This window comes from Microcebus murinus, chromosome 2 (genome assembly GCF_040939455.1).
Source record: "Microcebus murinus isolate Inina chromosome 2, M.murinus_Inina_mat1.0, whole genome shotgun sequence".
Taxonomy (NCBI): Eukaryota; Metazoa; Chordata; class Mammalia; order Primates; family Cheirogaleidae; genus Microcebus; species Microcebus murinus.
The window spans coordinates 102,165,256-102,178,468 of NC_134105.1; the positions used below are offsets into that span (position 1 = coordinate 102,165,256).

The window sequence follows — 13,213 nt, forward strand, 5'->3', positions numbered from 1 at the left end:
CGGAGTTGAAGTTGAATGCATTATCTTGAGTGTGTGCATATGGGACACACATGTGCCTCCATGGCTTCCACCAAAGTCTCAAAAGGGTCCAAAGACCTCAAAAAAGGTTAAGAACACTTGTCCTCACTGCTGGTTTTCAGTAATGGTTATTGTGGAGAATTTCTGTTGTCATTGTTGTTGCTGTTTGGGGTGGACTCTTGGTGGGGACATGGTCACCAAAGGCTAAATCAGTTCCTGCCCTGCTGTCCACACCCCCCCACAGCTCCCCTGCTCTGTGAAGCTGGGATGCACTGTATCCTGGGAGATAAAGGCTGCCCAGGGTCCCTCTGCACTGCACAAGGCCCTGCGCCACTACATAAAGATAGCAGGGAGCCTCTCACCCTCTTTGCGATAATTATTGTGCCTGGAAACCCAGGAACATGGGATGAAAAGAGGCGGTCAATTCTGGGGTAGGGGTGGGGTGTTCTTTGGAGAAGCCAGATGTGCTTCATGCCCAAGAAGAGAAGAGGAGGGGACCAATTTTTCAGGATTTTAGGAGGAGCAAATCCTTCCCCCACCATTCACAAAATACTACTCAGATTAACTGGCTTCCAACCCTAAAGATTTCTCATTTATTTCTCATTTCTCATGTTGTAAAGAAAAAATTTGTAAATTGTTTATCTGATAAGGGATTAATATTCAGAATATAATAGAACTTCTACAACTCAACAACAAAAATAGCCAAACAACGGATCAATAAATGAGCAAAAGGCTTGAACAAACATTTCTCCAAAGAAGATGTACAAATAGCCAATTAGCACATAAGAAGATGCTCAACATCACTAATTGTTAGGAAAACACAAACTAAAACCACAATGAGATAGCACCTCACACCCATTAGGATGACTAGGATAAAAAAAAAAGAAACAGAAAATAACAAATGTTGGTGAAAACATAGAGAAATTGGAAGCCTCATGCACTATTGGTGGGAATATAAAATTGTGCCACTGCTGTGGAAAACTGTATGGCAATTTCTCAAATAAATAAACAGAATTGCCATATGATCCAGTAATTCTACTTCTGAGTATAAAATCAAAAGAATTGACAGCAGAGACTCAAACAGATATTTGTACACCCGTGTTCATAGCAGCATTATTCACAATAGCTAGAAGGTAGATGCAACCCAAGTGTCCATCAACAGATGAATGGATAAATAAAATGCAGTGTATACATGCAATGAAATATTATTCAGCCTTAAAAAGTAAGGAAATTCTGGCAGATGCTACAAGATGGATAAATTTTGGGGGCACTATGCTAAGTAAAATTAGCCAATCACAAAAAGACAAATAGTGTATGATTCCACTCATATGAGGTTCTTAAAGTAGTACCTTCATGGAGACAGAAAGTAGAATGATGGTTGCCAAGGTCGAGGGGCAGAGAGAAATGAGGAGTTGTTATTTAACAGGTACAGAGTTTCAGTTTTGTAGGATAAAAAGAGTTTTGGAGACTGGCTGGTTGCACAACATTGTGAATGTACTTAACACTAGTATACCGTACACTTACAAATGGTTAAGATGGCAAATTTTATGTGTATTTTACCATAATCTTAAAACATTTTTAATTTTTAAATGTTTTCGCCTAAAAAAATCTACTTCATAGTGTTGTCGTGAGGATTCATAATGGATGCAAAACATTTGTGATTTGTGGACTTTTTTATTTTTTTTGTTTAATGTCACGACTTTTGGTGTACTGTGGGCTTTTTCTAATGTGCATTATATTTTAATAAGACGTTTACAAAAAAAAAAAAGTGCGCAGGCAGTGCTTGGATCGGTGCCTGAGCGTGCGCAGTAACACTGCGGACTGTGAGCCGTGGCCCTGGCGCGCCTGCGCCCCGCTCTCTGGACCGCGGGCCGTCGGGGGCCAGCACAGGGCCCAGCACACACACAGCAGCGGCCATGGTCAATAATCAGGACAAATCACGGCAAAGTCATAGCTAGTGTTTATTGCATCTTTACCATGTGACCAGGAACTGTTTTACTTTGTGCTTTACTTTCATCGATCCATTTAATCCTCACGATAATCCTGGCAGGTATGTACTAGTATAATTCTCACTGTACACTTGAGGAAACTGAAGCCCACGGAGAGACTCAACACTCAGAGTATCACATGATTGAGGTGACTTGTGATGTGATGTGACAGCATCCACTTCCTGTCCCTCCCTGGAATGTCTGTTTGTCCTGGTAACGCCCTCCTCATCCTTCCTGGTCCAGCTCGGGCACCACCTGCTGGTGCATCCCTGGTGCTTCAATCCCTGATGCTCCCCCCCCCCCCATGGAGAGTTAATTCTCTCATTGTCCATCAGAGCATCTGCCCTGCTATATTATGGCTCACCTGTTTATTATCTGCCTTTTCTTTGGGACGTGGAGCCCCTCTAGGAAAGAAATCACATTTACTTCCACACCCCTAGGGCCCAGCACCTATTAGGTGCCCAATTAATACTTATTGAGGGGACAAATGAATGCAAAATGGAACTTTGGGGCTTTCCCTTATCCAGTGCAGAAATTCCCCGTATCACGCCCAGCCATCTTAAGTCATTTTTAGAAGAAGGCAGGGTACAACTCATTAACCAAATGCAGTCTAACTTCCTTGACAAGAGGTGAATCAACCTCTAGCGGGAAAATAGGGCTGTTTCTGACATATAATATAGCAAGTTTTCAACCAATGATCAGCCCTCAGTTCATACTTATTATTCACCAGGCGCTATCCTGTATGACCTGGCATAACAGCACCTTACCCCAAAGCAGCACATTATATTTAAGTGTGTTTACATCCACTGACTCATTTGATATGCCCAGCAACCTTGTGAAATGGACATTACAATTATCCCTATTTGACAGATAGGGAAACTGAGGCACGGGGCGTTACTCCAGGTCCTTCCCCAGGTCCACTGAAGGAGACTAAAGGCAGTCATGAGTGATGACTTCCTGCCAGCATTGTGGGCAGGCTAACCAGTGAGGTCATGAAACATTGACCCCCAGAAACACTCCCCCTGCACAGGAAGATGTGGGTGCTTTGGGGAGAACAAGAGCCGGGCTGGGCTGATCTCGCAGAAGACAGGTGTCAGGACTTGGGTAAGCGTGTTGGGGGAAAGGCTGAGTCTGTCATCAGCTTGATGGACATGGGGCAACCTATGGGGAGCGGAACCTGGTCATGTTTACAGGAAGGGGCTCAGTCCCCAGGTGTGTGTCCCAACAGCCCTGACCAGGCCCAGCCCAGAGGCTGAGGAAATGAGGACAGAGCAGGCAGTGCTGGTGGAGAAATCCTCAGGAGGGGGCAAGAGGGAGGCAAGGAGGGCTCAGGCTGGGCGCTCTTGCTTAGTTCTCAAAGCCTGTGCACCCCGACACTCCTCAGGCGAGACAGGCAGGATGATTTCTCCCCTCGGCCTTGAGGAAGAGTTGCCCAAGTAACGCAGGTGACTGCCTTCATGCCTCTACGTGCATCAGGGGCCCCACAGGGGCGACGGAGCACAGATCTAGGTGGCCCATTCCAATCCCACAGGCCTCCATCCTGCATTCCTTCCTCAAACACCTGCTGGGGCTGTGCAGACAGGTGCAGGGACGCTGAGGTCCTGCCTTGCTGGAGGATGCACAGGAAAACACAACTGCAGCGCAGCAGAACGTGGCCCTCCACAGCGGAGGGTTCAGAGGGAAATGGAAGCAGAAGTCTCCCAGAGGAGAGAGGGCCTGGCTGAGTCTGAAAGGCCAGCTTGGGGACCGGTGAGTGTGGCAGGACCGCAGGCCAGCCAGAGAGCAGCAGGGGCAAACCCTGCTTCAGAGCCAGACAATGTCTCCCAGGCTCAGCTCCCCGGGGCCATGCACCGTGGTTGGCACACAGACCCAGGCAGGGAGGGAACCAGACCAAGTTCCTTAAATGGCCCTCTGGTCACATGGAGAGCTGAGCAATGCCATGGTCTCCCATCATTCATTTAAAGTCCATCATTTCTGTGGCAATAAGCTGAGGACACCAGTTCCCAGACAGATCCTCTGAAAAGTCAACCCACTGGCCGAGGCAGGCCGGTCGCTCCAGGTCAGGAGTTCGAAACCAGCCTGAGCAAGAGCAAGACGCCGTCTCTTCTGAAAATAGAAACAAATTAACTGGACTGCTAAAAATATATAGAAAAAATTAGCCGGGCATGGTGGTGCATGCCTGTAGCCCCAGATATTCGGGAGTCTGAGGCAGGAGGATCGCTTGAGCCCAGAAGTTTGAGGTTGCTGCGAGCTGGGCTGACGCCAGGGCACTCTAGCCCAGGCAGGAGAGTGAGACGCTGACTCAAAAAAAAAAAAAAAAGTCAACCCACCAAAGTAGTCTCTGGCAGTGCCTGAAGGCAGGGAGACCCTCCTTAGGGATTCTGTGTCAGACTCTGGGCTCCCGGGGAGAGGGAGAGAAAAACGACACCCAGAGGGGCAGGGGCCAGTGTCAGATGGGAGGGCTCAGGCACCAGAGGAAGATCTTGGATCCTCGAGGGGCAGGGGCCAGTGTCAGATGGGAGGGCTCAGGCACCAGAGGAAGATCTTGGATCCTCGAGGCACAGATAGCCCTGAGTCAGGAGCAACTCACACATCCATCATCGCGAGGTGTTAGTAAACTCCAGCCCCGACGCTTGTCCCTCCCGGAAGCCTTCCTGGGTCACCAGTCACCCAGGTTCCTCATCACTCTTCTCATGACAGGTCTCTGCGGTTCTGCCCAGCTGGATTGTCGGCTTTGCCTTGTCTCGGTCTCTGACTCAGCCGGCACAAAACCCCGGGCGCGATCCTCCCTGGCGGGCCCGCTGCCTGCCCCCCTGTCATCCCCGTGCCAGTGACCGGCGTCATGTTTCCCTCAGTCGCCAGCGCCTGAAACCTGGACCTCCTCCTGCACCGCCCCTCCCTCAGCCCGCCGCCTGGGCCTGGGCTTTGAGTTCTCGCTTCTCTGGTGAGAGCCACTCACCTAGCCTTCGCAGCCCCTGCCCCGCTGAGCAGGAGCCTCCTGCTGCATCTGCGTGTCCTCCGTGGCCCCAGCTACTTTCTGGAAGTGCACAGAGCCGATCCCACGGCGCACCGTACAGAGCCGATCCCACGGCGCACCGTGTTTGGCACGCGGACCCAGAACTCTCCTTGTCCTCAACCACCCTGGATCCTGTTACCCAAAGGATAAAGTCCGAATTCCAATGCCCAGCTTTCAAGGACTTCCCAGAGTCTGGTCCCAAGCCACCCGTTCAATCTGATTTCGTGCCATTCTTCTTCCCATGAACACTACTCTCCAAGCAAACTTTCTGTTGCCCCTGGATAAACCGCATGAATTTCTATTACTGTTCCCTCTTGAAAATGTGCCTCTCCCCCAGTCCTGGTCCCTTATCGGGGCCGGGCCCACCTTGTACACTGATTCCTTGGGGCTCTCCTTCAGTGCGGGGACACCGTCAGAAACAGGTCCACACCCACCACTCCCCTGCCCTCGGGGCTCACATCCACCAGGTGTGGGGCGTGAGCGACTGGCTTTCTTATCTCCCCAGGAGAAGAAACTCTTCCCTTTCAGACTGAAAGCGGAGGGCACAGGCTGCCTCCTCCCTCAGACAGGGGCTCCCTGGACGCAGGGGCTGCATCTCCCCCACCAGACAGAGGGGTCCCTGGACACAGGGGCTGCCTCTCCCCCACCAGACAGAGGGCTCCCTGGACGCAGGGGCTGTGTCTCCCCCACCAGACAGAGGGGTCTCTGGACGCAGGGGGCTGCCTCTCCCCCACCAGACAGAGGGCTCCCTGGATGCAGGGGCTGTCTCCCCCACCAGACAGAGGGCTCCCTGGACGCAGGGGCTGTGTCTCCCCCACCAGACAGAGGGCTCCCTGGACGCAGGGGCTGCCTCTCCCCCACCAGACAGAGGGGTCTCTGGACGCAGGGGCTGTGTCTCCCCCACCAGACAGAGGGCTCCCTGGATGCAGGGGCTGTGTCTCCCCCACCAGACAGAGGGCTCCCTGGACGCAGGGGCTGTGTCTCCCCCACCAGACAGAGGGCTCCCTGGACGCAGGGGCTGCCTCTCCCCCACCAGACAGAGGGGTCTCTGGACGCAGGGGCTGTGTCTCCCCCACCAGACAGAGGGCTCCCTGGATGCAGGGGCTGTGTCTCCCCCCTAGACAGAGGGCTCCCTGGATGCAGGGGCTGTGTCTCCCCCCTAGACAGAGGGCTCCCTGGATGCAGGGGCTGTGTCTCCCCCCTAGACAGAGGGGTCCCTGGACGCAGGGGCTGTGTCTCCCCCACCAGACAGAGGGCTCCCTGGATGCAGGGGCTGTGTCTCCCCCACCAGACAGAGGGGTCCCTGGACGCAGGGGCTGTGTCTCCCCCACCAGACAGAGGGCTCCCTGGACGCAGGGGCTGCCTCTCCCCCCCAGACAGAGGGGTCCCTGGATGCAGGGGCTGCGTCTCCCCCCCAGACAGAGGGGTCTCTGGATGCAGGGGCTGCGTCTCCCCCCCAGACAGAGGGGTCTCTGGACGCAGGGGTTGTGTCTCCCCCACCAGACACAGCCCTCCCCCATGCAGGGGCTGTGTCTCTCCCCCCCAGACAGAGTGGTCCCTGGACGCAGGGCTGTGTCTCCCCCACAGACAGAGGGGTCTCTGGACGCAGGGGCTGTGTCTCCCCCACCAGGCAGAGGGGTCCCTGGACGCAGGGGCTGCGTCTCCCACCTGAAATGGATGCTCCCCAGGCTAGGGACCAAACCGTCTCTTTCTGACCCTGTAGGGAATGCCCAGAATCATGAACAAAGATCCGGAAATATTTATGAAATTCCTTTATTCTGTCCCACACAGCTGTTCTTCCCATAGACATGTACACACACACATGCACACACACACTCGCGCACACACACGAGGACGCACAGCAGAGTTCTCCATTCAGCTGCCCACAGCCAGCTCAGCTGGGGTCGGGCTCCAGTGGGCAGGAGGCTGCGGGAACGCCTCTAATAGAGGCCGTACCGGGCGCAGTGGTGGGCGCACAGCTGCCGGTGGTACTGCAGGTGGTAGTCCCTCGCCAGCTTGCCCAGGACGTGGAGGAACTCGTCGAAGCAGAGCTGATTGTCCTTGTTCTTGTCTGCCGCCCGGAACAACTCCGAGATGTAGTACGGCTCCTTCCGGCCCTGCGGAGCGGACAGGGGTCAGCCAGGCACCCAGGCGCACAGCCCGCCTGCCATGGGGGGGCGGCGATGCGGCACAGCTCCCTCGCCAGGCTTGCGGGAAACAACGCCTCGCTCCACTGGTCCTGCCAAGTCTCAACAGACAGAGGGGTGGCCGGTGCCTCAGGGCACTGGACCTGGAGCAATGTGGGCGCAGACGGAGGAGGTCGCCTGGGCGCCACTCCCTGCTTAACTGTGCCCCGTCCCCCACACAGCGCCCCGTGGCCCGGCATCCTCAACGCACTCCACACCCTCGTCAGTGGCTGCTTCCAGCAGCACCGGGTTGGGTCCGATGTCTATGTGCTGCGCACGTGCCTAGGAACCGTTTGTGGCACTTGGCCTGTCACCTACAGAGTGCAGAGTAGGGGAGGGACAAGGCCGTGGGCCCTGGGGCCATCCCTGATGTGCCCTGAGGGCCGAGGATCGGCCACTCTAGGTGGGAGGACAGCATGAAGGAGGCAGGGCCAGGGCAGAGGAGGTGGGCACTGGGCACTCTGGGCAGGGCGGGGGCGGGGAAGGGCCCAGCAGGAGTTGGCTGCTGGGGTGTCCAGCCTGGAGCCCTGGGTGGCATCTGAGGGAGGCATCCATGCAGCTGTGAGCAGCTGCAGACCAGGAGGGCAGCCCCCTTGTGCCCGTGGGCAGGTTTGCAACCTCTCTCTTCCCTACTGCCCACCACCCCCATCCCTGGGACCTCCTCTTCTCCACAAAGCTGCTAAACCAGAGAGCTGCAGGCTTCCGGCACTCAGCCCACCCTCCCCAGGCTGCTATCTTGCCCAGGTGCCTGTCCCCGAGGGCCCTGCACTGGGAGGGGCTGTGGGCCCATGAGGCAGGCTTGGGCCGACCTGCGCAGTTTGCCCAGGGAAGGACAAGGCTTCCTGGAAACAGACCTAACCACAGTTATCGCTAGAGTCACACTCCAGTAAACCAAGGCAAGACTGCCTCCTGCGATGCTTCCCAGAGTTGGGAGGGGAGATGGGAAGCGGCTAAAGGAGAACATTTTCCTGGAATGGAGTGGTCTTGACTTGGGGGCTGGACCTGAAGTCCTCTGCAGTCACGGTCCAGAGACCCAGGCCATGGGACAGGGAGCAGCACCCCAGACACACCTGTGGGCCTTGCAGTCCCCAAGGAACCCAGTAACCACGGGTCTGGGCTGCTGACGGAAGAGATGGGCAGAGCCTGGAAGCTACGTTTCCTTCTCCTCCTGGGTTAGGGTGGCCGCCGCAGCCTACACTATCTCCCAAGGCAAGGGCCCGAGGGCCAGGCTGGTGCTAGCCCAGAAGCGGCTGAGCTCAAAGGGCTGGGTGGTGGCAGAGGGTCGGGGCAGAGACAACCAGAGGGGCCTGTGGCAGAGGGGAGGATGGGCAGAGGAGGCAGGATGGGCAGAGGAAGGAACGGTCTTGGGGTTAAGACCGAGTTTTGAGGACTAGCTATGCTATCTGGAGTGGGGCCCGGGAGGGTTGAGAAATAAAGTGGGGCAGGGAGCCATCCCCTCCTCTGGCCACAAATCCTGCCCTTGAGCACTTCCTCACTCCTTTTCTGCCCTGAATGGAAGACTCTTCTAGAAGATAGCTCCCTCTGCCTAGCACCCTCAGCACGCACTGAACCAACCCTACACCAGCGCCCTGGGCCCAGGCCCTACACACCAAGCTCTCCATGAAGCGGGGGACATTGTCCATGAGCAGGGCCTTGAACTCCTCCAGGGACAGTGTCTCCACGTCACCTTCCCGGGCCGCATACTGGTGGTAGCAGTGGATGATTTGGAAGAGGGATTCTTCCACTGGCGTGTCCGTCATGACGGCTGGTCCCCAGCCCAGGGCAGGGGGCAGATCTGGGGATGCAGGGGCGGAGCAGCTGGGAACAGTGGAGAATCTGGGAGGAGAGAGCAGCACCTCATCTGGACCAGTCCACAGCAGATGGGTGCCTCCCCCAAGAACCTTCTGCCCTCTTGTTCCTGCCCGCATTCCTGCTTCCTGTCTCAGGTCCCCTCTCTACACTCCGTCTGACCCCTTCCAGAATCGGCTCAGAGTCCCTGCCCTGCTAGAAGCTTTCCTGCAAGGTCTCAGGGCAGGTTCTGTCCCTTTGTTTGGACCGAGGGCCTCCTGGGCACCAGAGCTGTGTCCTCCTCCTCTCCCACCTTCTCTCCGCTTAGCAGTTACTTGAGGCCAAGAATGAGGAGCAACTAAAGACTCTTTGAAGCAAGATAGTATTTATGTTGTTTCCAACTGAAATATCTTTAAAAACCCTTGAAAAGGCAGAATCCCCACGATTATAAGCTGTTTTGTGCCACACACGGAGTATTCAAATCATTATTCTGCCCAGAAAACCCAGCCCCTGCTTGTGTTGTCATTGTCGCTTTCTTTCCCAGTTGAACGTACAGACAACGCGTGGGTTTGCCACCTCTGCTCCTACCTCCCTGTGCAGGCCTCTGTAAAAGGAGGTGACACGCCATCAGCACCATCCCTTCAGCCCTGAGACCCTGTGGCCCTCCCAGAGCCTCCGCGCAGCACCTGCCCGGCCCTCCGATGCCTGCGGCCTCTGCTCCCCTTCCCCTGGAGGTGAGAACACCCCCTGCGTTCGGGGGTGACGCCAGCTGCCCTCCCGGATGCCGTGCAGAGAATCACAACTGCTGCCCCCACCGCTTATGGAACCAGCCCCGCACCGTATACACCTTCTCCCATTTCGTCCTCACAGTGGTCTTAAGAGGAGGCATCATTACCCCCATTTTTTGAGGGGGAATGAAACCCAGAGAGGTTAAGTGTCTTCCCAGGGTCACACAACTGATCCACCTGGTGCTTGACCCAAACCTGTGTCTTTGGGAATAGGCCCAAAGACATGCTTTTAATTTAGGGCTCTAAACTCCTTTGGGGCCACAGTTGTGCTTTTGGGACACCCATCCACACTGTCCACTTTCTCCCAAACAGGCAAACTGCCCCTCTCTGCTTTCTAGAACCTGCAAAGACCCAACACAGCCCATCCTACCCCCATGGTTCTCTGGAAGGAGGCACTGACCTGTCGCCGGCGGGGCAAGGATCCCAACCCACAGATCCGGCTTCTGGTTGACCCCGGAGACTTCCCGACGCTCAGGCGGGGGCAGCTGTGTGAGCTGGGAACCCCACCAAGCCTCACGTCCAACCCTTCCTCGCAGCCTCCAACGACGGCAGCCAGGGCTGTGATTCTTCTTGGTTCTTTAGCAGCAGGACTGAGCCTTAATTGCTTTCCTGAGATGACATCACAACGTGTACTTGCTAAGATTAACTCACCTGGTTTCAACCATCCTCCCCCAGAACCACAAAAGGTCACATTATCCATCTCCCGGCCTCAGCCTCCAGCTCCAGGGCTTGGGTGGGGTCAGACACGTCTTAAACACATCTTCCTGGGTTGTTGTCCCTAAATTAGGGAACCCTCAAACTCCACAGTCAAGGAGCGGATTCATTCCACAAATATCCTTGAGCACCTCCGATGCACCTGGCCTTCTGCAGGCAATATGCGTGAGACACAGGCCACCTCACAGGGTGGGGACAAGTGAGGGGACAGTCACACATTGTCACACTGCACTGTGGACACTAAATGGCACCAAACAGGGTGCTCCAGGCACCCAGGAAGGAGCATCTCTTGCCTGGACTGTTGAGGAAGACATCCTTAGGGAGGTGATATTTGAGTTGAGACTTGAAGAAGAGTTGTGAGTTGCAAGGAGGAATGGAAGACCAGGCACTGCAGACAGAGGACACTGCATGGGCAAAGGCTGGGGGCATGAAAGGGCGTGGCCCACTCGGGGGTGGAGCCCACAGGGTGCATCGTGAGCAGTTAGAAGGAACAAGGCTGCAGAGGGCAGGATAGAAACAAAACGAGCAGACCCTGTGTGCCAAACTAGAGCTGCAGCTTTATCCTGTGCAGGGAAAGAAGCTAAAAGACGGTGTTCCAATCAGTTGGGTGATGGGTGGGAGGTGAAAGAGCAGTGATAGAACCAGCTTTGTTCATAGTAGCAACTGCAACATGGAAGCGACCCTGCTCCGAAGGGGCCCAGACCTATAAGCCTGGCCCCCCTACATGTGCCACCTGGGCATTTGAGTGGCAGGGACTCCCCTACCCCATCTCACCCCAACACAAGCCTGCTCCCAGAGGCCTTTTCCACCTGACCCCATCTCACCCCTGGCAGCTCCCCAGGAGTGGCCCCACAGGCCGATGTGTGAGTCTCCCAGAAGGGGGCGCTAGAGGACAGGAAATTGAACCAGAGGCTCCGCCTAGGCATCCCTGAAGGTTTGAGAGAAAATAATCAGTAGATACGTAAAGCCAACACCTTCTCCAGTTTGCTGGATAAGCCTTCATCTACCCAACGTAATGATTTCCTCAGCAAACAAGTGGTTCATCAACACACTTTTCTGTTTCTAAACCAAAAACATGGCTTGAATTTCTAAAAAAAAAAAAAAACCATTTAACATTGCCAAGCTAAAGCCACTGAGACTTTTACTGAGTATCTTTGATCCAGCCATCATTCTCTTGGCAATTGATCCCCAAAATTTAATCAGGCAGATGTTAAAAGCAATAATCAGGAAAATGTTCATCACTGCAATATCTATAACCAAGAAACAAAAGTAAAACCCAAACCTTCAAGGTTAAAACCATCTAATTAACATATTTGGTATATCAATATGATTCAGCCTTGGGCAATTGCTGGATGATAATTTGTCATTCAAAAGGAACTCCATTTCTGACCTATGGCTGGTTGGGAGGGGATCAGGTGACACTCCTCTTACCCCTGACCTCGTTCACTCTGGGACAAAACAACACCCTGCACCATGCCAATACCCAGTGAGGATTCCTTCCACAGCTGTGCTGGAACTACCCCTTTTACTTAATGTCATGCTGTGGACATCTCACATGCTTCATCAATGCTACCCTGATTTTTAATGAGTATACACTGATCACTTTTTTTACATATATCAAAATTCATCTTATCAATCCATCATTGGTAGACATTTAAGTTATCTTTAGTTTACACATTTTAACATCAACTCTTCCTTAAAATTGATATGTCTTCAGAGTTTTGCCATGTGTTAGGTACTGGGCGCACCTGTGCTAGGTGCTAGGGAGAAAGGGAACAGACACGAATTAAACAACATTCTACCTTTGAGAAGCTCAGGGTCTAGAGGGTGGAGACAGACATCTGGACAAAACTTCAAGGTCACGTGCTTAGGAAAGAACCACAAACATGGTGCCAAACATGCACCACCCCACTTCACCCACACACACACACCTGCAACTCACAACCCCACAAACACTCCAGTCTAAATGTCTTTCCAACCGTGGAGACCAGTCACTGAAAGCAACACCTGTGATCTCCAGAGCCACTTTGGCCAAGGAATAGCCTCTTCTGCTTAGCATCAGAAAGGAGGTTTACCCCCAACTGTCCCTGAAGCCCCCTAGGGTTTTAAACAACTCAAGGGTAGGTAGACACCTCAAGAAGATCATATTCAATTCCTGACTAAGAGGAGAGTGGGATAGGGGTGGAGAGAACCGAGCAAGTACTTTAAAAATTAAAGAAATGCAGCCACCTTGGTATCTGAGATGATGAATCAGGTTATCCTGGCTAAATACATAGGCTCCTCTGGGGATTTTTGCCAGTTGTCACCCGTGTATATCTACTTTCTACTTCACATACTTATTTTGTCTTTAGTTTTAGAACAAACTGATATCCTAGTCAATGACCACAAGAGTATCCAAAATGTGTGATGGATGGGCCGTGTTTGGGGGCAGATCTAACATCATTCTTTTGCATATGGCTATCAGTTGTTTCAGCAGCGTTTGTTGAAAAGACTATTTCTTCTCGGCGTGGCCCTCCTGCTGAAATCCAATTGACTGACTATAAATGTGGAAGTCACGGGCGCTTTTCATCAGGGACTCTTAGCTTTCCCTGGGTAAAGGTAGCTTCTCTCCGCTATGCACCCAGAGCCCGACCTGACTCTGCTGCTCAAAACAAGCTCCGTTTCCTGAGTTCCTCGGTCTCGTGTGCAGGCCCTTGTCAGGCCGAACTCTTGGGG

General features: G+C 53.8%; 1 protein-coding gene across 1 annotated transcript; it reads right to left on the reverse strand.

Annotated features, from left to right (window-relative positions):
- Positions 1-6,811: 6,811 nt before the first annotated feature.
- On the reverse strand, positions 6,812-9,038 carry LOC105885889 (protein S100-A15A). The gene is made up of 2 exons (XM_012791173.2): positions 8,819-9,038; positions 6,812-7,139 (listed from the first exon to the last, which is right to left on the reverse strand). Exons 1-2 carry the CDS (start codon positions 8,966-8,968, stop codon positions 6,963-6,965), a joined length of 327 nt encoding a protein of 108 aa, XP_012646627.1. The 5' UTR covers positions 8,969-9,038; the 3' UTR covers positions 6,812-6,962.
- Between the last annotated feature and the right edge of the window lie 4,175 nt (positions 9,039-13,213).

Excerpts from the sequence above, each read along its gene's own strand:
- LOC105885889 (XM_012791173.2), bottom strand. The coding sequence starts at position 8,968 with ATGACGGACACGCCAGTGGAAGAATCCCTCTTCCAAATCATCCACTGC. Across the intron at positions 7,140-8,818 it reads CCCGCTTCATGGAGAGCTTG|GGCCGGAAGGAGCCGTACTA; the intron begins GTGTGTAGGGCC and ends TCCGCTCCGCAG.